Source organism: Hoplias malabaricus, chromosome 9, assembly GCF_029633855.1.
Source record: "Hoplias malabaricus isolate fHopMal1 chromosome 9, fHopMal1.hap1, whole genome shotgun sequence".
Taxonomy (NCBI): Eukaryota; Metazoa; Chordata; class Actinopteri; order Characiformes; family Erythrinidae; genus Hoplias; species Hoplias malabaricus.
In genome coordinates this window covers 39,106,398-39,133,104 of record NC_089808.1, presented here as the reverse complement: position 1 = coordinate 39,133,104, position 26,707 = coordinate 39,106,398, and the positions used below count along the sequence as shown (strand labels likewise).

Sequence of the window (26,707 nt, the reverse complement as noted above, 5' to 3'; positions counted from 1 at the left end):
AAAGTGGAACCGTGAAAGGACGCCTCATGTGCAAGTCAAGTCGTGAAATTTCTTCACTACTAAATTTTCCACAGGCAACTGTCTGCTATTATAACAAAGTGGGAAAAACAAACATGATCTCTGCTGCAGCTGGAGATTTTACAGATGGAGAGTTGGTGCTGGTCGTCTGCGTTGCGTGGCGTAGAGTGACGACTCTCTCTGGACGATCAGTGCTCTGCAAGGTTTACACCCCACGGTTTAGTCCCTACTCGACTCGCTCTGAACCACGAGAGAACAGCCACTAAACAAGAACCCGCTTCCAGAACCAGGACCTGATTCACCTGGTGGAGGAGTGGAGCCAAATAGGGACTATGCAGTGGAAAAGCAGCAGTAGATAAGGGCAAGATTAAGTGTTAAGGTTAGATTAGGTTAAAGGCTAATGATGTAGACTAGTGGTAGTTAGTGGTTTTGTTAAGTCTCTATAAAAGTCTAGCTAGTGCCCATAGAATATACAGAAACAAACCTCTGTGTGTGTGTGTGTGTGTGTGTGTGTGTGTGTGTGGGTGTGGGTGTGTGTGTGTGGGTGTGTGAAGAAGTATAAGTGTAATACACTCTGAGTGGCACCCTGTCAACTGACAGCACACCGACTGAGCAAGAGGAGGCAGGCTTAACACACATAATCTATTTGTCAAATCCCCTCTAGTAGTTCTGTCACACACACACACACACACACACACACACACACACACCTGGGCTTGCTCCTGATTTACATGCTGACAGGAGGAAGAGCACTGTACTTTCTGAAGAAGCAGAGTACAACACACTCAGACCGATACTGACCCCAGGTAGTGCTGGTTACCATAGCAACAGCAAAGAGACTGTCCTTATATTACAGATGTATACAGTGTTAATATAATAAAATTACAGTATAAACACTGTATAAATGTAAGAGTTGGAAAGAGGGAATTAGAGGAGCATTTCAATGACGTGTAAAGATAAAGCAAAGGAGCTAGAGTTGCCACAAGATATTCCACCACTAGGTGAAACAGAATGACAAATGGGTGTTAGCCCACCAAAATAGAGTGAGGTTTAAGATGTGGTGCATCATGCAAAGGCAGGTTCTGCTCCGGGGCCTAATGGTGTGCCGTATCGGGTGTACAAGTATGCATCTGGACGTTTTTGTGGAGGTTGATGGTCATAGTTTTGAAGAAAGGAAGCATTCCAAGAGTGGAGAAGAGCAGGTGTTATCCTTATCCTTAAGGTGAAAGATGCTGTGGGTATAGAACAGTTTTGGCCTGTAAGTCTTCTTAATGTGGAGGGTAAGCTTTTCTTTAATGTAATAGTATGGAGACTTATTCGAAAGCAAATAAATTAATTGATAAATCAGTACAAAAGGCAAGGGTTTTTGGCTTTGCAGGGTGTTTGGAACACAGCGGCATGATCTGGCATCAGATTCAGACAGCTAAGAAAGAGGGTAGAGATCTATATGTTGTTTTCCTAGATTTAGCTAATGCATTTGTCTCTGTGCCACATAAAAAATTTATGTGGAAAGCCTTTCAATTTTTCCAGGTGTAAGATATGATTACTAGGCTTGTTAAAGCATACTTTGAGGATATTCAGTTTTTGCTTTAATACGGGGGAATTTGTAACGTCATGGCAGCGGTTAGAAATAGATATAAAGGCTGGATGTACGATTCCACCATGAGCATTTACCATGGCATGGCATTTACCTCCTCAGGAAGTACAGCCTGCTCTGCCCTTTCTTGTAGAGTGCTTCAGTGTTGGCTGACCAGTCCAGTTTATTGTCTAGGTGTAAGCCCAGATACTTATAGGTGTCCACCACCTCCACGTCGACCCCATCGATGGTGACTGGTAGCAGGACAGGCTTTGATCTGCGGAAGTCCACCACCATCTCCTTGGTCTTTGAAGTGTTCAGTTGGAGGTGGTTCAGTTTGCACCATTGCACAAAGACCTCCACCAGGCTCCTGTACTCCTCCTCCTGCTCGTTCCTGATACACCCCACAATCGCAGTATCATCAGAGAACTTCTGCATGTGGCACGACTCAGTGTTGTAGCAGAAGTCAGATGTGTACAGGGTGAACAGGACTGGTGAGAGCACAGTTCCTTGCGGAGCTCCTGTGCTGCAGATCATAGTGTCGGAGAGACAGTTCTTCAATCTCACGTACTGTGGCCGCTCTAACAGATAATCTGTAATCCAGGTTACCAGGTGAGCGTCCACACCCATCTGTTGGAGCTTGTCTCCCAGTCTGAGAGGTTGGATGGTGTTGAAAGCGCTTGAGAAGTCAAAGAATATGATTCTCACAGCACTGTTCCCCTTGTCCAGGTGTGAATGTGTCCTGTGTAGGAGATAAGTGATGGCATCCTCCACGCCCACTTTCTCCTGGTATGCAAACTGTAGTGGGTCCAGTGCATGGCGTACCTGGGGTCTCAGTATGCATAAGACCAGTCTCTCCATTGTCTTCATCACATGTGATGTTAGAGCCACAGGCCTGTAGTCGTTAAATTCACTCGGGTGTGGCTTCTTAGGGACAGGGGTGAGACATGATGTCTTCCACAGTGTTGGAACTCGTCCAAGACGGAGACTCAGGTTGAAGATGTGCTTCAGTGGCTCACCCAGTTCAGCAGCACAGGCCTTGAGCAGCCTTGGACACAGTCTGTCCGGCCCGGCAGCCTTACCAGGTTGTAGTCTCCTCAGCTGTCCTCTGACCTGATCAGCCGTGACGATGGGGGGAAGGGGGATGGGGGCAGGGGAGGTGATTGTCTCGGGGGGTAGTTGGATGGCTGGAGACTGATGGCTGTTGACTGCAGCCGTTGACACCGTGTGGGGGAGGGGTGTGATAGCCTGTGATGGGGGTCGTCTAGAGTGTGAAGGAGGTGTTGGTTGGTCGGGCAAGCACTTATGGTACTCTGCAGTTTGGCTTATTGCTTTATATTAGATGAGTAGATCACGGGAGTAGAGAGGATGGAAAGGGCTAATGGTTTCGCTGGGAGAATCTAGAGAAGTGGAAGATCACTTGGCAAGAGATGTGGGTGATGGAGGCAAGTTGTTTTAAGTTTTTGCTTGGAGCAACTTTTGATGTCCTTTCAACTCCACAAAGTCTTGGACAGTGGGTAGGTGAAGAGCCTAGTTGTAGATGTACAGGGGTTCACATGCTGAAGCATATTCTATCAGCTTGTAAGGTTAGTTTGTCACAGGGGAGGTATACATGGAGACATAACCGGGTGCTAAGGGTTTTAGCATGTTTGTTGTACAGCAAACCCTTAAAGAGAGACATTGAAGAGTGGTTGTAGTAATAAAGTGATTAGGTTTGTTTGTGAGGGTGGCAGGCACATGTAAGACCGGTGGAGATAGGTGTTAGAGTATTTGTAGCGAAGTCTGCCACATCCCTGCTTGTGCAGTTCAGTAACAGGGGACAGAAACTAAGAACAGCTGTGAAGGAGTTATCAGAAACAGTTAAAAGGTCTAGTTAGTGGTTGTGGAGAAGGAGAACACAGATTACTTGGGGAAATGCACCGTAGAGCTTCTGTTGTGGTGGTTGGTGAAGTACCGCGTAAAGATCACATGGAACTGTTGGCACTGAGCATGCATTAACGGTGCCAGTGGGGCTAGGCACAGCCAAGGAGTCCAGTGTGGATATGCGGTTGTTGATGGTTAAGGGTAAGGTAGGAATGTAAAGCTGGCTTGGACGGGGGTGAGTCTGGGGCGCCAGACTTCACTGTTAAGCCTTCTGAAGGTGTCGTAGGTTTAATTCAGTGAAACACTGAGGAGAGGAGGTGCCTGCCTGATGATCCCTGTGAAGAGCTAGTTATGCTGGTGAGTGTGGGGTGGGCCCTATGTGAAGTTCTAATGGATTGGCATAAGATATTTTACATTCTATCTTGTGTGTGATTATAAATAAAGTTTATAGTTCAGTGAAAATACAATATAACCATAATATAATTACAATGTAAATATACTCTAAGTACCGTGTAGGTACAATACTGCATTAACATGTTGTATGTCCAAAATTAAGCTGCTTGAAGAACTTCTACTCTAACAAAGATAGGGGAAGTTCACAAGCTGGGTTTTGAGAACCAGAACCTCACCTCCACACCTGATACACATCCTGCCGATGTCTGAATAAAAACCTTGTATCTCCAAAATATACATTTCAATCCCGGATGAGTTGAAGTGCCAGATCTAATCATTCATTGTCCGTACCTGACCCCACTCATTCTCTTAGGGCTTTAATCAAATTCTCACAGCTACGTTCCAACAGCAGAGACCTTTTGAGTTTTTTGAGTTTTTGGAATTGACGTTGAACTCACAAACATTTGGTTTCTGTTTGTGGGATCTTTCTAAAATCTCGGTGCTGTGTTTTTGTTGGTACAAAAGGTTTTGTTATAACAGCTACGAACACACACACACACACACACTGGAGGCAGTAGTGAGGTGTGGGTGGTACACAGATCAGATCAGGTCACCCTCCAGGACCAGAGCTCCATCTTCACTCTATGACCTCTGCCCTTTCCCTCCACAGCGATGGACGCCCCCCAGAACCTGACGTCCAGCGAGGTCAACCACCGCAGCGCCCTGATCTCCTGGCAGCCGCCCCTCGCCAACATCGACAACTACATGCTCACCTACAAATCAGCCGACGGCAGCCGCAAGGTACGCTCGGGACCAACCACTGCAGTCCCCTCATTCGGAGAGGTATAACGCCCCCCCCAGCACTGACTGTGTGAGCTAGAGTGGTGCCTGTCATCCAAATCATGCAACATCAGCACCACGCCACGCTGGTGATAGTGTCTGACATCACATCCTCCCAGAAAGCCCCCCTGGATCATCAGCATGGATGCTGAGTAACACCTCATCAGTGGCTCCCTCTGTAGGGAGTAGGGGGTATGGGGACGCAGCCCCACTGTATTTATCTCGGCCCGAAAAGATAACAGAACTCCAGCCGTCAGGCCCACTGCGCCTGGTATAATGACCTGGGACCTGCTGAGGAATATGAGGGCGTGTATTTTCAGGAGCGAGCCATTAGCAGGCGCAGCGCGTGCAGTGCAGCCTTGCGCTCATTTTCTTTATTAGTATTAGCGAGCGACATCAAAGGATTTAATTAAAGGGAAAAACTTTCCTATAGGCAAATTAAAAAAGATCTAAACGGCTCCCTCGCTTGGCCGGCCACGGAGGAGCTGGGGAGCAGTGAACAAGGAGAGTGCGGTACGAGGTCTCGGGTGTGTGTAAATATACACACACACACACACACACAAAGTGGGGCAAATTAAATCAATGGAGGCGGAGTAGTTTCTGCAGCTCATGCTTTTGCATTAATCTGAAGTTGGTTCCTCTTGCTCCTCGCTGCAGTATCCATCTTGACTCTTTGTTGAACATTGTTGGGAGGCTTTGATGGCAGATGGAAGAGTGCTCAGGTCCAGCACTGATACCCCAGCACTCTTACCAAGTCCTTCCATTGCTCTAAATATTCAGTGCTGGGGGCTTCTAGCCCACCCTTGTGACCCTTAACAAATCCACCTCGCTGGCTGTATGCCATCAAATCCTCACCGCAAAGGTTCCAGCGAGTAGAAGCTGTCACTGCAGCACAGTCCTGATCAACAGGTGGGGGATGAGACCGTGTCCATGTGTCTGTGTGGAATCAGATGTTTCTTTAGAGCTGCTCGTCGTCCCGCAGGGTCCTGACCTGAGAGAGAGTGACCTTAAAGGAGTGGTCTGTGATATATATTTACTTCACTAAATCAGGAAATGACCAGGGTGTGTGATCAGAGATTAAAGAAGCATTAAGCTGAAACACTGCCATGTTCGACTCATCCAAATAGGTTCAGTTTGAACTTAAAGAACTTTTGAGATGCTCTGTACAAGGTCTTCAATAAATAAACTGTATTATTATTATTTATTATTATGATCCAGCACCTCTGTAATGTGCTCTGCCATCAAATCCTCACAGCAATCCTCTCCGCTTTACAGTCGGAGCCTCTCAGCACCAGTGTTTTTAACCCGTCTCCACAGGATCCCTCCTCTTCAGGGTCAGGGCGTAGTTCAGCGCTCCCTGGTGGCTGTTCTCCTCCTGCAGAGAGAGAGAGAGAGAGAGAGAGAGAGAGAGGGAGGGATGGAGTGATTGAGGGATGGAGGAGAGTGGAGGCCGCCTCCGTCGCAGAGCGTCCCGATCAGAGGAGTGGATTTGTCAGAAACGAAGGAGGAGAGAGGAGAGCTGTCAGGAGGCGGAGACTAAAATAGAAAGAACCTGCCCCCCCCCTTCTCCTCTCCTCTCTTTTCTCTCTTCTCCTGGCAGCTCGATAAGCCCCTTTCTCCCCTGCAGAGCCTTCAGACCTGCCACTCCAGCTCCAGAAAACACAACAAAACAACAAACGAAAGAGCGCAGCATGGAGGAGCGTTCAGAACGTTCTGCGAGAACAACTCCTCGATTTGTCAGAGAGCAGCCTGTGGACACAGCGCAGCTTCTGCAGTGAAGGCTTTTAATCAGGAGTCAGGGTCTGATATCCTGGTCTCAGATTATCACAAAGGCATTAAATAGAGCCCTATCTCTCCAGAGAGTTCTGGGCGGGGCTTATACCCATCGAGCTGACACTTGGCATTCAGCATTAGACTCATGTGCAGCTGCTTCAGAGGTGGGACCGAAGTTAGTTACATTTCCTCAAGTAAAGGTTCTCACAGTGTGTGGAGAAGGTTACCATGTGGAGAACCAGACAGTGATGGTTTATGAGGAGTGTTTCACCTAAGGTCCAGAGGTGTGTTGGGCACATGTTGTGCCTTAATTTAAAGCAACACTAGGTGATATTTCTACCTTAAAATTACACTTTCAAAATCATTGCGATGCTCCACTGAGCTGTAACAGAGAATAGGGCCTCAGTTGTTGCTACTCTGTGCACTGCAGAGACCGCACTATGTATCTTTTGGAGGAGGGTAGGAAACCACCCACTGCATCCTTACTCCTCCCCTGAATTTCAGGACAGTGCCGTTAATGTGAATTACACTCTGCAACTGTAGGGGGAGCCCAGGAGCAAAAAAACACCAAATCTTACCTAGTGATGCTTTAAGGTGTAATGGTACATTGTAAAGAGATGGCAGTGTCGGCTGAAGCCACGGCCGGGTGGATGTCAGAGCTCTGGACTCTGGACTGTCCACTGATCCTGGTTCTGCAGCCTGTGGCTCTGTGAATATTTGTGAATCAGGGGTGTGGTGTTTTACTGAACGCTCAAGGCCTTCAGCAACATCCTCCTGATTCCCGTTACACTGTATACAATGAAGAGAGGAAAAGCCCTTTCACTCGGACTACGAGGAAGAAAAGAAACAGAAGAAGAGAAGGAAAAATAAAAGGCAGGAAGAAAAGAAGAAAGATAAAACAGAGGATGAGGAAGAAGAAATATAGGAACAGAAGGAAAAAGAGATGGACAAAGTAGTGAAGGAAAAAAGAAGTAGTAGAAGAAAAATAAAGCAGAGTATGAGGAAAAAGAAAAAAGAACAAGAGAAGAGGAGGGGAGAAAGGAAGTAGAAGAAGAAATGATGGAAATGGAAAAGGAAAAATGAACAGGAAAAGAAAATAAAGAAGTAGAAGATTAAGAAAAATAAAGCAGATGATGAAGAAGTGGAAAAGAAAGGATGCAACAGAAGAGGAAATCCACTTGGGAAAATTGAGACTCTGCATTTAGCCCAAGGGCACACACACACACACACACACACACACACACATCAACAAACAGGTGATCCACAGGTGTTTCAGGTGGATGATGCGGACATGTAATGATCGAGTGACAGGTGTCATGTGACCTCAGCCCCGCCTCCATCCACATGGCCTGGGGCTTCACCCTAAATCCAAGCTATTCCTCTTCTGCTCCAGGGAGGCGGGGCCCCACCATCCAGGGGATAGAGCCACAATAACAATCACGTTCCTAAGCACTGCCTCCTGGTGGAGAAAATCAAATACCACTCCTTTAATACAAGTCTCTCTTGAGGAGATTGTGGAATGGTTTTATTCTGAAGGTCCTTTGTATCTAACGAAAGAAACAGCCTTAATTCCTGAGGAAATTTGCTGGAACATGTTATTACCCAGGTCAGGGGGACTGGGATTTTCTAACTACTCACAAAATAAACAACAACAATGAATACCGCTGATGTTGCAGGAGCTGATCCTGGACGCTGAGGACACATGGATCCGGCTCGAGGGTCTGGCCGAGACCACCGAGTACACCGTTCGTCTGCAGGCGGCCAGAGGCCTGGAGACCAGCGCTATTGTCTCCACCTCTTTCACCACAGGTAAATATGTACATTACACTCACCTGGACAGGTATATCACACTCACCTGGACTGGTACATCACACTCAGCTGAGCAGGTATATCTTACACACCAGGACATGTACATCATACTCACCTGGACAGGTACATCATACTCACCTGGACAGGTATAGCACACTTAGGTAAACAGGTATATCACACTCACCTGGACAGGTACATCATACTCACCTGGACAGGTACAGCACACTCAGGTAAACAGGTATATCACACTCAACTGTACAGGTACATCAGACACACCTGGACAGGTACATCATACTCACCTGGACAGGTACAGCACACGTAGGTAAACAGGTAATCACACTCAACTGTACAGGTACATCAGACACACCTGGAGAACCCACTAGGAGAACCAGAACTGGGCCCAGGAACCCAAACCAAAACAAAGCGATGGTGCAGACTTTGTTTAACTGAAACCCTGGTGGTCCTGCTGGGGGCTGGTGGGTTGATATTAGTGGCCGTTGCCAGTCTTTTCTTCTCTGTGATGGGTGTTTTCCCACTTCCCTCTGTTTGTCCTCGCAGGAAACCGCTTGTTTGCCATGCCACAGAACTGCGCTCAGCACCTCCTGAACGGAGAGCTCCTGAGTGGGGTCTACACCATCTACATCAACCGAGACCCCAGCCAGGGCGTCCAGGTCTACTGCGACATGACCACCGATGATGGAGGCTGGATCGTGAGTGTCCTGGCTGCATCAGCTCAAGTGCAAAACAGGATGCAACAATCAGCCATAACATTCCCACAGGATGGTGTCGGCTGGATGTTTGCACTATTCTCAGTGCAGCAGTGACACTGAGGGGTTTAAAAACTCCAGCAGCACTGCTGTGTCTGATCCACTTGCACCCACACAGCACACACTAACACACCACCACCACGTCAGTGTCACTGCAGCGCTGAGAATGATCCACCACCACATCACACCTGCTCTGTTGGGGTCCTGTCGAGGAGCAATGAAAAAAATGACAAAGTATGCAGAGCAACAGATGGACTACAGTCTGTAAGTGTAGAACTACAAAGTGCTCCTGTGTGGTCCGTGGAGCTGAGAGAGTGGAGAGTGAGTGGAGAAAAAAGGCAGGTTGTTATAATGCTATGGCTTATTGGTGTATCCTATTTATTTGTAGAGAGGACAACCATTGGCTCATGAGCTGCTGAATTATGTTCTGTTTATTGGCTCAGTCTTGAAACATATGAATAATTTGTATTTGAAATTAGTTGAATAAGGTAGTCACAGAGGCACTAACCCTCAGGGCAGATGCCTGAATAAGTCGGCTTGATTATGAAGCACCTATAATTCGTAATAAATATTATAATAATATTAAATATAAATAAATAAATAATAAGCGATTGATAGTTTACATTATTATTAATTCTAAGTAACTTAAAATTAGTTGAAGCACTAAATGATGACTTAAAAAAAAAAACTAGTCCATTCAAATTCATAATAAGAGTCTTATTACAAAGCATTTTTACCAAATAAATAAAGAGTTACAACTGCATTTATAAAGGCTTAAACATATGGGCATCAAATGTTACCAGATATTCTGCCATCATACATGCACGTATTCATTCATGCACTAGGGGGCAGTGTTGCATTACAAGCCTGACTGTATAGACAGAGTGGTCAGTGAAGTCTTAGGTTCATTGTTTTTGAGAGAGAATCGACAGAAGTACAATTCAGTTTGTATCTTTTGATTGCCCCCCACTCCCCCACCCACACACACACACACACACTGACCATGTCCATGAGGTGCCCGACCGTCAGCTGCACTGTTAGCCTCTGATTGCCACTTGTTGGTGGAGTGATTATTAATTGTTGCTTTGCTGTGGTTTTCCAGGTTTTCCAGCGTCGTCAGAACGGTCTGACGGATTTCTCCCGGAAGTGGAGCGACTACAGAACCGGATTTGGGAATCTAGAGGATGAGTTCTGGCTCGGTGAGTGGACCTTCCTTCAGAACCTTTCATCTCCTGCTGCAGTGGCCAGGGGCTGCTCGGGTTATTTTTCTGTTCTGTTCTCACTGTAGTGTCGACTCACTGTAGTGTAACACAAAATAAAAAGTGTCTGAAAAATGAAGTCATAAAGAAACTCTCAGTGATCAGTTAAAGGCTGCGTAGACGATTCCAGAGAACTACTGTTCTCACAGCACATGTTTGTGTTCATTCAGAAGCTCCACCACTTTTAAGGTGGTATGTCGTGTTTGAGTAAGAAGCCACTGTATCTTGTTGGTGTCTGAAGTTTAACTCATTTGTAACTTGAGCTGTTTGGTTTAGTAGCACTTTCGCTCTGTGTTTACTTTCATGGGAAGTTGGGACTGGATTCAGATCCACCTTAAGCTAAGTAATACAGCGGAAACAGCAAAAACAAGTGCCAGTTATACACTTATGAAGCAGGAATAGCGCAACATCCTCATCTCTTTTCATGCTTTTCAACATTCGGAGGTCTCCCCACGGTCCAGACGCATCCAGGTGCTGTTTCTCGGCCGCGGCTGAATCAGCGACTCACAGAGAAAACACCTGAGAAAGCTTGGGCTTAGACACTGAATTTTATTTACATTTACTGAGCCAGGGCTGGATACAAGCACTGGACCTTTTTCCAGCGCAGAAGCAAGCAAAGAGTGAGGAGCATCAGTTTCACTTTTAAAAATCAGAACATCCAAAAATTACTGAGGGCAATTCAGTCAAAAAACAAATAAAATCATCCTATTAATCACCAACCCACCAACACCTGCGGCATCTTCTTCAGGAAGTCTTAAAGGTGCAGTAGGTGATTTCTCTTAGTTCAGAGTCCTCATACCTAATCACCAGAGGGCATACATCACTAACCCCAGCCAGTACAGATGTCCAATAGTCGAGGCGACCTCCAGTGGCTAAGCAGGTGAAGCACAACAACACAGACAGCCCCCCGTGTCCAGAGTGCCATTTTCCAAACAGGTTTTCACAGGTACCTTTAAATGGTCGTCCATAGTGTTCTGTTTCACTGTGGTGAAAGTCACCTACCACAGCTCTCCTCTGAAATAAAAAAAGAACCCGAATCACTCGGATCAGGGCCAGATTTAGCTGAAGGAGCAGTGAAAGAGCTCAGCCGAGCCCAGCTGAGTGGGGACCCTGCAGTGGAAAAGCACCATGACACACAGGTGAAAGGTGGCTAACGAAGTATGCAGAGCCACAGATGGAGTGTAGTCTCTAATTGTAGAACCAGAGCGCTCCTGATCACATGACTGTATAAACACTTCCCGTCTCTGCGCTCTGCTGGGCCTGTTGATGTGTTTGCTTCATGCCACAGCGACTTCATAATTTCTGATGATGACTTTGGGCTTTCGGATTTCATTTAGTCGATCCCGTGACTGTCGTCGCGAAAAATCCAATTTGACGGAGAACAATCGAGGCTTTTCTGTTCCTCTTTTTTCTCCTGCTGGTGATATTCTCTGCAAATCTCATTATGGAGCTATAATTACATTCATTAAAGTCAGGGGGAGAAAACACACTGTGTCTTTGCCTGGCCCAGATTTCAGAGCATTGTCTCAGTGGAAGATAAAACAGAGAGCATTATGAATAATACAGACACACACCCCAAAAACCCCCAAAGAAATACCACCCCCCCCCCCCCACCACATTAAATCCTGGCCTGGTGCACAGTTATCTATAGACTGGCAGAAGCTCGATGTCATGTTTTTATAAAGTATTTCTAATTGCACACTGACATTATTATTCCCTCATTGACCAGCTTCTAATTCCAATTGGCCATTCCACCTTAAATGGAGTGGCAGTGCGTCCATTTAAAGTCCTGCATTGTTTAAGGTTGATTCAAGGCATCAGAATGCAACTGCAGCACCATTTAAGGTGGACTGCAGGCACCATAATGTAACTACTGCAGAAGTTAAGGTGGCGTGGCAGCACCAGAATGAAACTGGTTCACTATTTAAGGCGGACTGGAGGCATTAAAATGCATCTGGCACCCTTTTTAAGGTGGAATGGAAGCCCCATTTCATAAAGGCAAGCATCAGTGTGTAACTGATTCACTATTTAAGGTGGACTGGAGGCGTTAAAATGCATCTGTCACACTGTTTAAGGTGGAATGGAAGCACCATTTTATAAAGACAAGCATCAGTGTGTAACTGATTCACTATTTAAGGCGAACTGTTAGCACCGAAATGTAGCTTCTGCACCATTTAAGGTGGAAAATAGGTACCAGAATATATCTGGCACCCTGTTTAAGGTGGAATGGAAGCACCATTTTATAAAGACAAGCATCAGTGTGTAACTGCTTTACCATTTAAGGTGGACTGGTAAAATAACCCTTATGAACATGTGCATTTTCCTAGACCAAACTCCTTGGAAGTGGGAAGTGTGTGTGGCAGGATTGAACATGCTTTGTCCACAGGTCTGAGGATCAGTGGTGTGTGAGATGGTCAGCTCGTAGAGAAGGGCACTGCTGTGTGTCATCCCCTTCAGGCACAGGGGCGTGCTGTGTGGACACATTCAGCTTAAGTGCTGGTAAAAAGCTTTTAAGGGTCACTGAAGGGGCCTTAGGCACACTGTGTTCTCCATTAAGGCCACACTGGTCCTGAGGCGTACGCTCAGTGTCTGACCCCAATCAGCAGGGGACCGGACCAGGGCTCGTCTGATGAATCAGTGAAATGATACTAGTGACATTTATTGATCAATAATGAATCTAACAATTATGTCTGTACTGTTACGATGATCAAACAAGTGACAACACGTATCTCTATGTATGCACACTATCCACTGGGGGGAGTGAGAGACTGGGTGAGTGTGTGAGAGAGAGAAAGAGAGAGTGTGTGACACTGTCCACAGGGGTGTGTGAGTGCATGAGAGAGAGAGAGAGAGAGAGAGAGAGAGAGTGTGAGAGAGAGAGTGAAAGAGAGAGAGAGAGTGTGTGACACTGTCCACAGGGGTGTGTGTGTGCATGAGAGAGAGAGAGTGTGTGTGTGAGAGAGAGTGTGTGTGTGACACTGTCCACAGGGGTGTGTGAGAGAGAGAAAGAGAGTGTGTGTGTGTGAGAGAGAGTGAAAGAGAGAGAGAGAGAGAGAGAGAGAGAGAGAGAGTGAGAGAGAGAGAGAGAAAGAGTGTGCGTGTGTGTGTGAGAGAGAGAGAGAGAGTGTGTGTGTGTGTGAGAGAGAGCGAGAGAGAGAGAGTGAGAGTGTGCATGTGTGTGTGTGTGTGTGAGAGAGAGAGAGAGATAGAGAGAGAGAGAGAGTGTGTGTGTGTGTGTGAGAGAGAGAGAGAGAGAGAGAGAGAGAGAGCGTGTGTGTTTGTGTGAGAGAGAGAGAGTGAAAGAGAGAGAGAGAGAGAGAGAGTGAATGATTGGGTGAGTGTCTGACAGTGTCCACAGGTGTATGTGTGTGTGATCCCTCTCTTGAGTAAGTCCAGGTATTGGTCTATTAAGGATGCCCCCTGGAGGCCTCCCACTGCAGGTGTAGGAGACACAGCCGCCTGGGAGGAGGCCCCGGGGTAGACCTAGGGCTCTCTATAGCTCCTGGCTGCTCTGGGAGAGTCTGAGGACCCCCAGGAAAAGATGTGATGAGAAATGAAGGTCCACATGAGAACAGCATTTCTGTCCCACCAGGGGGCGCTCCTTGGCCGAGGCCTCAGCGTTTCACAAGTCTGCTTTAAATAGCTTCATTTTCTGTTGTTGTGGACTGTGCTCTGTAATTTGGAGCATTCCTCAAAGCCGCCACAGAGGAGGAGTGAACATGGGGTTCGGTCTGTGGCGTCCGGGTCAAAGGCACAGTGGTGCACTACAATTACAGACTGTAGTTGTGTTGCTCTTCATACTTTGTTTACTCCCTTTCCCCCTGTCCCTCAGCGCTCAGGACCCCCACAGAGCAGGTGTGATGTGGTGGTGTATGATTCTCAGCGCTGCAGTGACACTGACGTGGTGGTGGTGTGTTAGTGTGTGTTGTGCTGGTGTAGAGTGGATCAGACACAGCAGGGTTTACTGGAGTTTTTAAACCCTGTGTCCACTCTCTGTCCACTCTGTGAGACACTCCTCCCTCATTGGTCCACCTTGTAGATGTAGAGTCAGAGAAAGTAGCTCATCTGTCGCTGCACAGTGTGTGTCGGTCGTTCTTGTGTTGGGTTTTAAATCTCTAGCAGCACTGCTGTGTCTGATCCACTCGACCCACTGCAGCACTGTGGTGGTCCTGTGGTTGACATGGCAACAGAAACAAGTCCGATGTTGGTGTAGGTTTATGTCTGTGGACTTTGAAGGCTTATAAAGGATGACCTGCAGTGAGGTGTGACCACTTCCTTCAGGAAATGATGGCTCTCTTATCACCGAGCATCATCTTCTCCACATCGCAGCCGAGATCCCGAGATCCTCCAGCTTATCTTCACGGCTGTGGAGGGTCCGAGATGGTGACAGCCCACAATGCCCCGCACTGTCCTTTCACCACCACACTGCAGGCTCTTATCTGTGTGCGCCACATTTTGAGGACATACAAGATTCCCTCGACTTCTTCCAAAGCAGGGAGACGAAGTGCAGCGTCGGGCCCCTGCGTTGCCCTGGGAACGACCGCAGGAGGGACTTTAATCTGGAGTGTGCGGCTGCTAAAACAGGCTCCGCTCTTCTGGGACATTGCTGTGAGAGTTTGATTGCAATGATGCGAGCACTAGTATTGGATGATGAGTTCTGGATCACAAAGACAAGTCCAACCCGTCCCAAAGCTATTGGACAGAGCTCCATCAGTCAATACACAGCTGCACTGCTCCAGAGGCCAATGCTGGAGGGATATATGCCCCACGGTGCTCATCATTGGGCGTTTCTGTGGAGATTATACATACCTCAGTCCCCACCGTGGTCACTGATCTCAGAAATTATGAGAGAGTGTTTCTACAGATGTTTGGACACAGAGCGTAGAACAGGAGTCACTAATAAGCGCACCACAGTCCGGGTCCGGACCCAGGTGTTGTCCGATCCAGACCTGGAGCTGTAACTGATAAACTATTGAGAACTATATAGTTTTGAACAGAGTGTTTATTTTAACTGGTGTAGCTTTTCTGGTCGTTACAGTGAAGGTTTAGAGGTCCAGGAAACTCACACACACAATATATTTTATTTAGAGTGTCTGTCTGTGTCCTATTCCATGTGAAAACTTTCAAATATTGTTGAAATGTATTGAATTGTTATTGTTCATTATAACCATCACATCCTAGTTTATGGTCTTGTGTCTCTCTGCAGGTCTGGACAACATTCAAAAGATCTCAGCTCAAGGCCGATATGAGCTCCGCATCGACATGAGGGACGGCCAGGAGGCAGTCTACGCCAACTACGACCGATTCTCCATCGGAGACGCCAGGAGCCTGTACAAGCTGAGGATAGGAGAATACAACGGCACCGCGGGTGAGGGGACTGGATACAGCTCGTCTCTTTACATTGTGTAATACCTCCTCCACATTCTCCGTAGTGTCAGCCGCAGACAATCTGCCCACAAGCTGTTGGAGAGCTTGATACTTTCAGAGCATTAACCCAGCCTCACTGTCAGGATTCTGCCAGATGCATTATGATTCGCTCTCTGTGCGTCTACGTATATGTACTTCCGTGTATAGTTATGTACTGGCTCTGGTATTGGTCCAACGTGAATCGTCTCCTTCTACACGTCAACTCAAAATAGCAGACTTGTGATTGGTCCTTTTGCATGTCAGTCAAATTCCTTTTCCTGCAGTAGTAGGTGGTTCTTGACCACATTATGTGCTCCCTAAAGAGTCTGGCATTGCAAGACTATATTCTCTGTAACTCTCTAGCGGATGGAGGGAGCTAAGGCCTCATCTGTGCTCGTACCCTGAGAGAGAGAGATATTCGAGCTTTGTCCCTGGAGGTGGGGTTTGGAAGGGTTGGAACTGAGGTGGAGCAGGGGGCACATGACTCTCCTCACACTGTTCGGCCTTGTTTACCTGTCGGTGCCCTCTCTCAGTGAGAAAAAACCTGTTGGGGACAGAGCTGAGGAAACTGTGGTTTTGATGCTGAGCTGAAAGGCTGGTCATTGTGAGCCTGATTAATAACGAATATGTGTCAATAAATGGCCAGAGGGCTGGGGTCTGATCACTGTGAATCATACAAGTGATCTACCAACGATAGAGCCAAGACCAGAGCAACCACTTAAACAATGCTTGTTACACCACTTTGGACCAGCAGGAGGCAGCAGAATTCCTTAACCTTTCCAGGCATCAGGTGAAAAAAATCTGAGGAGCTAAATTCTAAGAATTAGCAGGTTGTACCAGGTCTGACCACAAGGGGACAGTCCAAAAGCCTACTTTTACTCCAATCAATAGAGTGCTACTGCACAGACAACTACTGGAGAGAGATGGCCATCATAGAGCCACAAGTGATGACTTATAAATGATGATTATATTTGCCCTAGAAATAATCGTTAGCTTATTAAGAGTCAGGAGGAGATTATGTAAGAGAGATACAAGCCCCTTTGGGCAGCTAAGTGTTAGCCATTTTATACATATCTTACCCATCTGCTGCACCTCAGTAGTAGAAATAAAATCATTCTGGAAATATTGTTCAGCTGTTTTATGTTGGTGTGTTACACAGGCAGAAAAATACATAGTGTGGGCTCAGGAATGTCAGCTCTATTTGTAGCCTGTAGTTTGTGGTTAACCCCTAAACCCCTAAAGCATTAAATCACAACTGATCATCTGCTCAAAGTCCGAGCGGTCGGCTGGTGCTGAGATGTGCTTTATTTCTCCTTTTGAGGAACGCACAGCTATGTCAAACAGCGGCTAGGTCAGATAAATGTTCAACCCTCGCATGATTAAAGTTGTCTCTCATCATCTTCTCACATCATGAAACGTCAAAAATAACCTGGAAACCACAGTGATGTTTTTGTGAGTGATGTTATCTCCACAGCGCTGTTGTGTGTGTGCGGTGTGCTGGATGGCTGTGTGTCCTGCTAGTTGTGGAGGGTTCAGTGTTTATTCTGGCAGTTGATTTTGATTTAGATCTAGATTTATTACTAAAATGTGTAGTAGTTATAGGCTCATGTTAGTCATTTCATTATCAGTGTGGTTTCAGTTGTAGTCCATTAAATTTAAAAATGAAATCATGTATTTTTAAATGTGTTTTTCGTTACTAATTTTCATTTAAAAATGAACCCTCAACTCTAAGAGATTCAACTCTCTGAATCATTGGCCAACAGTTGATACGCGTGACTCCCAGACAATGGAAGAATCAATTCTTTGGGAGTCGACTCCTCTTCACTGATCCACTCGGCTACTCTCGCCCTGACAACAGCAAACAGACGGAGCATTTTCCTGTTTTTATTTCCTTGTGATTTTCTGTTCTCAAATCAGAAATAATGAGTCATTTATCAGTCTCTCACATTATCATATAGGCTTTATTTGTAGACAAAAACTGCAAAACATTTTGTCATAGTCCTTTTCTTCAACTAATTGTTATTTAATTCTTATCTGGTTTCATTGTGAAAAAGTGGTCATCTATGAATAGTTTTCATAATTGAAACTATATAGTTTTTGTTACTGAAACTAGCATTGGGAGGGTTCATTTTCCATAAACAGTTAGGGGGATGTCACCGCTAATAATTGCTCAGTGATTTTAGTCCCGTCAGTGTCTGCAACAGTAGGAGAAACTGCCCTAGGTTATATTCACCCTGACAGGACATGTCCTGTCTGCTCTCTGCTGCAGGGGATTCTCTGAGCTACCACCAGGGCCGACCCTTCTCCACAAAGGACCGAGATAACGACATTGCCGTCACTAACTGCGCCCTCTCCTACAAAGGAGCCTGGTGGTACAAGAACTGCCACAGAGCCAACCTTAATGGCAAATATGGAGAGTCCAGACACAGTCAGGTCAGCACACACACACACACACACACACACACGTTTGGCACAGACTCTTCCTAACCGTAGCATCCATTTGTCCAAAACTAACCTTAGTTTTTAAAAATGTAATCACACACACACAGGACTCCACAGGTTCTCAGGGGTTATTGATCTAGAACAGATACAACACACACCCACAGGAGCTTCAGTTACGACCAAGAACAGTGTGCAACTGAAAACTTGGTGAATATCACAGCTGTTGACCACAAAATCTCAGGACATTTGGCTCAGTGTCTGAGTCATTGTGAACGATGAGAACCGGAACAAAAATACAACGGAGGACAACACTGGTCATTGGTGTCCTGGAGTCTAAAGATCTCTCAAGCAGAATCAGGGCTGAGATCAGAGAACAAGTCATTCTGAGAAACGTACGTAATGATGAAATCATATCAAGAAAGAGGAACAGAAGTAACACAAACAGCCAGCGTCCTGTTCGAAAGTGAACGACGTATCTCTGATCTCACCTGAAGACAAGCTCTCTGCCTTTTCAGCTGTATCTCACCCTGCTGAGCTGCTGATTTCCACAGAACCCACAGGAAATGTGCAGCAGTGTTCACAACAGGCTGTGAATTGGGTTTGTCTAGAAAAGCTGATATAAATGGAAAGCATAAACAGTGAAGAGAAGTATAAAGACAGTTTCGATTGCAAAAAAGCTGATTTCTTTGCTCTTCTTCAATCAAATGGTGTCAAGATAAAGAAGCTCCAGAAAGAGCTCAGAGCCTCAAATAAAGCGTTATGGCACAGTGGAGCTGGATGGGTCATTTACAGAGTGTTATATTGTCCTTGATGCCCATCTGTGTGTTTTTTGTAGCCGTGGTCAGCACAATTGAGGCACAGTGGATTGTCCTTTTTTGTATTTCTCTGCTGTTCTCACTGCTTCACAAGCTCCACAGTACGACTCAGAACTCAGCATCATTTACACGTGTATCAGGACCAGCTGAAAACAGTCGATAATATATTAATTCATACTTCTCTGGCTCTGGTGCTGAATTTACACACAGCGATGGATGAACCAAGCCCCTCACAGTGCCCCCCACTGATGATGTATCACTGGTTCCCATCAAATCTGGTGGAAACATGGGGGGTGCTTCCTCCGAGACATGTGAGGTTCCTTTTTGAACTTCTGTTAATGAAACACAACAATGTAATCCACTAGGGGAGTGCAAACTGCCCAGATCTGTCACATTGGCTGACAGCTGTCTGCACTAGAAAGCACCATGAGCAGAGACATGGGGGACAAGGAGGCTGTCCTACTCACCCAGAGAGCAAGAGGGAGGCTGACTTTGCTTTTTACTGGCACTTTTCCACTGCATGGTACTGACTCTACTGGACTCTACTCTCTGATTGATCCCTGGTTGGTTTTTCACTCCCACAGCTCCCCCCGAAATGTATCAGGTGTCGTCTCTAACCCCGTCTCTGAGGAGAAGAGTGGTCTTTGGAAACCACAACAACGGCGGCGGTAACGTTAAGCGGTGTTTACTCATGGTGTATTGCGTGTTGTTAACAGATCAGTAGAGTTTGTTCCTTCCTTGTTGCAGCATCCAGCTCTCGCTGGATTCTTTCGTCGGCCACCGATCCAAGGAGCGTTTGAACCTCTTCAAAAGACCACGGCGTACTTTTACGAGCTGCCGTCGTGAGTCGGATAAAAACAAATTTAATCTCTGCTGCAGCTGGAGATTTTACAGATGGAGAGTTGGTGCTGGTCGTCTGCGTTGCGTGGCGTAGAGTGACGACTCTCTCTGGACGATCAGCACTCTGCAAGGTTTACACGCCACGGTTTAGTCCCTACTCGACTCGCTCTGAACCACGAGAGAACAGCCACTAAACAAGAACCTGCTTCCAGAACCAGGACCTCATTCACCTGGTGGAGGAGTGGAAGAGTCAAGTAGAGTTGAATCATGCTGAGTCGAGTAGGGGCCCTGCAGTTGAAAAGCAACACTGGACTCCCAGGCTTAGATGACTGGGGCATTATCAAGGGTTGAACTTGATTGGGGCAGTTATATTTGGAAAGTGCATATGATCAGATGCTTATAAACAAAACCTGTATAACCTCCATGTCCAATCTTCACATCTGGAAAGTGTGTGGATCAGTCAAGACACTGAAGAAAAACAATGTTTGTGGTTGTTTCCTGCCAGAGAGATGCCTGACTAATTCAGGACCAGTGCCAGGTGTCATCTTTCTGAACTGAGCCCAATGCTATAGCAGACACAGGCCTCTATCAGCTGTAATCAGGATCTGGGAGTGTTCTCCTCCGAGTGTGTTGAGCTCCAGTGAACTTGCTAACAGTCTGAAACGCTGTAACAGTAAATAATGAACAATATTATGTGCTATATTAAGTCCTCGATGTCTAACAGTTTGGATGCATAACTTACACAAAGCTATTGTCAGACACAAGACCTTGTATCTCCTTTAATAAGAGCACAGTTAATGTAAAACCACTGTGGTGATGTTTTCCCTTTGGTTTTGTTCCTAATATATATTATATATGTTATTTATTTCCAGGGAATTAACTGGTATCACTGGAAAGGCCATGAGTTCTCCATCCCCTTCGTGGAGATGAAGATGAGACCCTTCAACTACCGCAGCATCAGCGGGAAGAGGAGGAGGTCCACTCCGCATTAATCCACCCCTGAGCACTCTGATTTAGCTGTTCCTATTTGTACAAACGCTGGGGAGAGGAGGCATGAGGCTGTGTAATTTATTTCTGAATGGTTTTGATAAAGGAACGGTAAAAGTCCCTCTGAATTCACTGCGATAAATAAGGGCTCGGCTTAAAATGATACATGTAATAGATTAGTGGGACTATTATAACCTCATTAAAGCTTTATTTGCTCATTTTATATTATGTTTATGAAGTGATCTCACTATACTAAGACATAAAAAAATAATAATAAAAATGATCAAGAAGCCACTGGTCTGCTGGGGCTACCACACACCCAGCCCCTCGTACCGTAACTCTCCAGAGGGGGGCGTTAACCGGGTCTGCAGTGCCCCACAGGCCAGCGCTCTACCCACTGAGCAAACCCTGTTCACGTCAGACCTCTGGCGAGCTGATGGCTGTCTCAAGAGTGTCACAGGTTTGAGGCATTTCCCCGCTTAAGGGCAAGGCCTCCCTGATCCTCCTGGTCCTTGCCTTTCGAGTCTGACTCCCACTGGGCACTGGATTTGTGACTCCTCCGTGACATAGATTTATATAAAATTGGCTTAAGATTGGTTAAACATGTCTAGAAAACAAATTTCCATGTTGTAATAATCCCACAGCAGTCTCCAAATGAGACCTATTACATGTATCCTATGGATTTAAAGGAGCAGTCAGTCGTTTTTACCACCAGCATACTTATGTAAGTGATTATTTATTATTTTTACATTGAGCTCTAGGGCGTCCAGCTCCGAGATCAAGAATTGGAGGGCCCCCATCGTACAGGGTTTACTACAGGGTCAGTGACACATCCAGGCCACTAGGTGTCAGTATACCAACTACGAAGAAAAACCACCAGAGGAAAAAGACTGACTGCTCCTTTAAGGAGCCGTTATTCATTGCAGTGAAGTGTGTGGAGATGAGGAGGCCTCAGGGGCATGAGATGATTCCCTTCTGTATAAATATTAGAGGTGCAGTACGGAGCGGCGTCCAAACGTTTACAGGTGCGGGAGAGTTCGGTGTACAGTTTACCACCCATCGCTGGCAAAAAGACCCACACTGCATCAAACTGAGCCAAAGTCTGGTCGATACACTTATCATCTCTCACTCTGAGAGCCATGCGACTCACTTCCCGAGGGGAGTGTCTCCAGGTCGTTTCTGCTTGGAGTTCTTAAAGATAAAAGGGTACATTCTATGATGCCAGTATTTATAAGCCTTTATAACTGCAGTTATAGTTCTGTAATACCGTAATAATGTTTGTAAGCAATCTTATAAACTCCAGCAATGCCTCATAAGGCTCCAATAACAAGCTGTAATTGATTATTTTGTAACTTATAAACACAGTTACACAGCCTCACTGTTCATTATAAAGCCTTTTTAATGGATAATAACCTGTGCATAAAGCACTAATAACACATTTTAATGATTTTCAATATAAATATATAATATATAAATGCTAGAGGCTAGGTCGGCTCCCTGGGTGTGGGTGGGACCATGGCATGGCCCCCTCCCTCTCCTCTTCACACAGCACAGCTCCAGCCAGTGCAGGACTGTGTGGGTTGATGTGACAGTGCTACACTGTAGGACACTCTCCTCCAGAGTGTGGAGCTGTCCAGGGTCTTGTGTGAGCTGCAGTGAGAAAAGAGGCAGGGATTTTATTTAAAAGAGAAATCCAGTGACTATCCCTTTCATATTCAGACCGTCATAAATATATATAAAGGTGTATGGACTAGACGTGAGGCTCAGTTTCTCTGCAGTGTACTGTACATTAACAAAGACCACATTAAACCGAGGGGTTATTTTAGCCCCTCAGACAGAGACAAGATTTTAGATGAAAAAACAAAACCAAAAAAAAAAAAAGCGAATGCCCAGAAAAAAAGAGACATCTATTTTTATAGGCGCTGAATAAACAGCTGTAAACAAACAAACAAAGACTGAATGCTTTCCGTTTTTCATTTGAATTAGGGACAGATTTCGTTCATGTTTTTTTCATGTGCTCCACCGCCGGACACACGGATGCCTTCAGATCTCCATCTACAGAGTCGTCCGTCTCGTAAATATGAATTAATGAAGCCAGGGATATTCATTTACTCTTTTTGTTTATTGTTTATTTTGGTTTAAAACGCACCTCGTTTGCGAACATCGAGAAAGAAAAATGAATCTTCTCTTTTTCTCACTTGCACCGATGGCATTTTCCAGAAGCCAAAGACTGAGGAAGGGGCAACAGCTGCAGGAGACAGAGGAGCACAGTTAAAGCTGCAGTCAGTCATTTTTACCATTTAAAATGTACCACGGTGATTGTTTACTGTTTAATTTGCTTGTGTAAACAATGACGTGAGACGAACTATGTAGTCCCTGAACTAAGCGGTTTATGCAGGGTGGGTTTTCCACATTGGGGCAGCCATGTTTAAAGCAGCGTTTAGTGCACGCAGGCCACTAGGTGTCAGTGTAATGGCTGGTTTATGGCGCAAAGAGGAATCACTGTGGGAAATGACTGATTGCATCTTTAAATATCAGATGGTTTTTGGACGTTGGGCTGAAAAATACAGAGCCGCAGAGGGGCAAAGAAAACAAAAACACAAGGTTTATGGTCACAATTTCCACAAAAAGTTAGTTCTTATCTTCTTTTTTTTTCACAATAAACACACATTTTATTTCACTGTAAAATATATTTTCCTTAAAATGTGCACAGGTTTCTGAACTTGTGGCCACTATTTCCCAATTTGTTCCAATTCTTTGTCAATTGTTAATCTATTAACTGCACACTCGTTTTATTTTGTTCATAATCATTTCTCACTTTCTCTAAAAGCATGTAACGAACAAAATGAAATGAGCGAGTGATGCAATGTTTATGTGGAAATTGTGGAGGCAGATTTATTAATTAATTGATTTGGTTTTTTTTGTGGGTGGGCGGGTGTCGCAGTGAATCTAAAATCTTCTTTATTTCTCACATGTGGCTCCTCTGAGACTCTGTAGGAATGCCATCATTGTGAGGAATCCCAGACAATCTGGCAACCCTGTTCCTGTGAATGTTCTCCATGTGTAAGTATGTTTATTGAGGAATGGGGTATAACTTTAGTCAGTATAACACTTCCAGTGTTGAGACGGACTTCACCGTCCAATCAGAGTCCTGCAGCGTGTTTGTGTCTTCTTAAGTTCTTTGGCCTCTCCTCCTTTGTGAAGAACAGAGTGTTTTTATGTAATTTTTCATCTCATTTCAGTGTTTCTAGATGTTCTTGTTATTGTACATTTGTAGCCCAAGGATCTCACATCCCAGTAACTCTTCTACATCCTACAACTAACACATGGTAGCTGTTTTAAGGTGGATTTAGACTGATATTTATACACTGTGCGACCAGGAGATGTGGGCTGTGGAGCAGTAGCTCTAGGATGTGTCGTGATCCAACATGACCCCACAGGCGGCATGCCATCAGATCCTCACAGCAATGGTCCAGCATCTAGTCTAAACCATTTCCCAGTCTAACCACTGCTTGACCACGGAGCCCGAGACCCTCTCAGAGAGAATTGCACGTTAAAGGGTTGGTCCTCATTCTTCTCCAGTGTGAAACATCTGTCTCTTCTTTCACTTCATTCAAACAAACACATGAGCTAGATTCTTGTACCTAACTCCTAACTGTCTTAATAAAACTGTCTGTTTCACCTTCAATAATGCCACAGTTTGATTGTGGCAATGGCCCTAATTATTTTCATTTTCCTTTCCACCTTATGTTGTGCATTTAATTGTGAATTAGCCACAATGATTTTTTCACTCCACCTTAAATGGGGCAGCGCATAATCCTTCCACCTCTCCACCTTAAACGTCAAAGCAGTTATATTCTACATTCTGGGATCTAAGTTCCTGGTTTGGTTCCTGGTCCCTGATCTTTTATTTGAATTGCTCATTCCACCTTAAAATTGCAGCAGTTACATTCTGGTGATTAAGCCCTTTATTTGAATTTTACATTCCGCCTTAAAACCTGCAGCAGTTACATTCTGGCATCTAACTATCCATTCCATCTTAAATGGTGCAGCAATTCCAATCTGTCACGTAACTGTCCATTTCACCTTAAAGAGTGAAACATACACTCTGGTATCTAATGCTCCATTCCACCTTAAACAGTGAAACAGTTTCATTCTGGCATCTAACTGTCTGCTCCACCTTAAATGCTGCAGCAGTTGCTTGCAGGCACCTAACGTAAATGTTGCACTGGTTACATACTTGTGCCAGTCCACCTTAAATACAGGTGTCCCAGCTGTGTTATACTCTTCATCAGAACTAGTCTATCGTCCAATCAGATCACTCGTTCTGAACTGTGTTGTATAATAGAAAATAAATGGCTGTTGTCTTGTTTTAAGGTGGTAATGTCAAGATACCGTAAAGCATCATGTCAACTTAAATAACCAGCCGTTTCCTTCTGCAAATGAACAGAGGTCAGGGTTCATAAGGCTTCGTCCCATTTGTCCCTATGTTCATTTTCATGTCCCTGTCCCAGTCCCCGCCCCCACTAACAGTTCGTTTAGAAATGCACTGCATGTCCAAACACTTTCAGACCCTGATTTTGAGGAGAGAATATCAGCTGCTTTAAGGTGAGGACACGTTCCTTTGTGCACAGGCTACTTGTATTATCAGCACAGAAGGGGGCGCTCTAGGGCACAGTGATCAATGCCATGTGTCAGACAGTGGGGCAAGAAGCCCCTCGGCTTTGTGTTGTGGAGGAGAACAAATGAGTTCTGGAGCGCCGTCCTACCTCTCTGTGCTCTCGTAAAACAAAGGCTGCTATCAAACCCTCACAGCAAGTGTGTCTGAAACTGTTAGGACACAGTGTATTGAGTTCTTTGTTCCTAACCTGTTGTTTACTAACCTTAGAGACTGTGGATGTGTAAAGACAGCTTGTGTTTTCCACTCGCTGACCCAGTGTTGGGCTGAGAGTCTGATTACTGCATGCCCTGAGGACACAGAAAAGCGAGAGAGCGATTGATCTCTGAGAAACGTGTCTCTGTAACAGAATTAAACCCTCTCTCTGATAACCCTGGATATTATTAGCTCTAGTTTGACCTAAAGCGTGCTGTAAAATTCCTTTTTTAATACATTTTCTACTCATTAATAAAATATAAATACAAACAATATGTTGTCTGTGTTATTCTATCTTATTTTTATCTTATTTTACTGTTTCTGTAAATCATTTTAACTTTCATGAAGCTGTCGATGCACCAAAAGGAAAGGGAAAACTATTTGCTGAAATGCAACAAACAATAAATAAACACTGGCCGCTGCAGTATATTTCCATTCTACCATAAATGGTGCAGAAGTTAAGCTTGTTTAAAAATGTATGTATATGACAATGGGTCAGCATGTATGCGCTGGCACCATTCCACCTTAAATAGGGCAGGGAAAACATTTTTGGTGAAATCCCACATTAAATAGGGCATTTTGATGCTATTCCACCTTAAATGGCAATGCAGTTGCTTTTGGTCACTATTCCACCTTAAAAGAGGTAGCAGTTACATTCTGGCATCATTGGATTTTAAAGGAGTAATAGATAAACCGGTGGCATTCTACATCAAATCATGTTGTTCCACCTCAGATTGTGCAGCTGTAGTTTTCTGCCATTTTTCACCTTAAATGGTGCAAAAGCAGATTTCTGATTCCATCATACCACCTTAAATTGTGCAGCTTTCTTATGACATTCTGCATCAACTAGTATTACACTTGAAAAGTGGAGCATTTGCCATCTGGCAAATCGACCTTAAACAGTGCATTTGTAGCACTCTCCCTCCTTTCCACCTTAAATGGTAAAGCAGTTACCTTTGGACACCATTTCAACTCAAATAACACAGCAGTACGACAACGTCTGATGACGCTTCACCCTAAATGGTGGCAGTAGATTTCTGGCATCA

At 45.2% G+C, this 26,707-nt stretch overlaps 1 protein-coding gene across 1 annotated transcript in view; it reads left to right on the top strand.

Moving 5' to 3' along the window:
• tnr (tenascin R (restrictin, janusin)) overlaps positions 1-25,922 on the top strand; it is a 241,289-nt gene extending 215,367 nt beyond the window's left edge. Inside the window, exons 18-24 of the mRNA XM_066681136.1 lie at positions 4,521-4,651; positions 8,140-8,272; positions 8,831-8,982; positions 10,142-10,238; positions 15,505-15,666; positions 17,974-18,137; positions 20,674-25,922. Of these exons, the coding sequence (XP_066537233.1) occupies positions 4,521-4,651; positions 8,140-8,272; positions 8,831-8,982; positions 10,142-10,238; positions 15,505-15,666; positions 17,974-18,137; positions 20,674-20,793 (959 nt within the window). The 3' untranslated portion in view covers positions 20,794-25,922. The remainder of the gene's footprint in view (positions 1-4,520; positions 4,652-8,139; positions 8,273-8,830; positions 8,983-10,141; positions 10,239-15,504; positions 15,667-17,973; positions 18,138-20,673) is intronic.
• Positions 25,923-26,707: the final 785 nt, after the last annotated feature.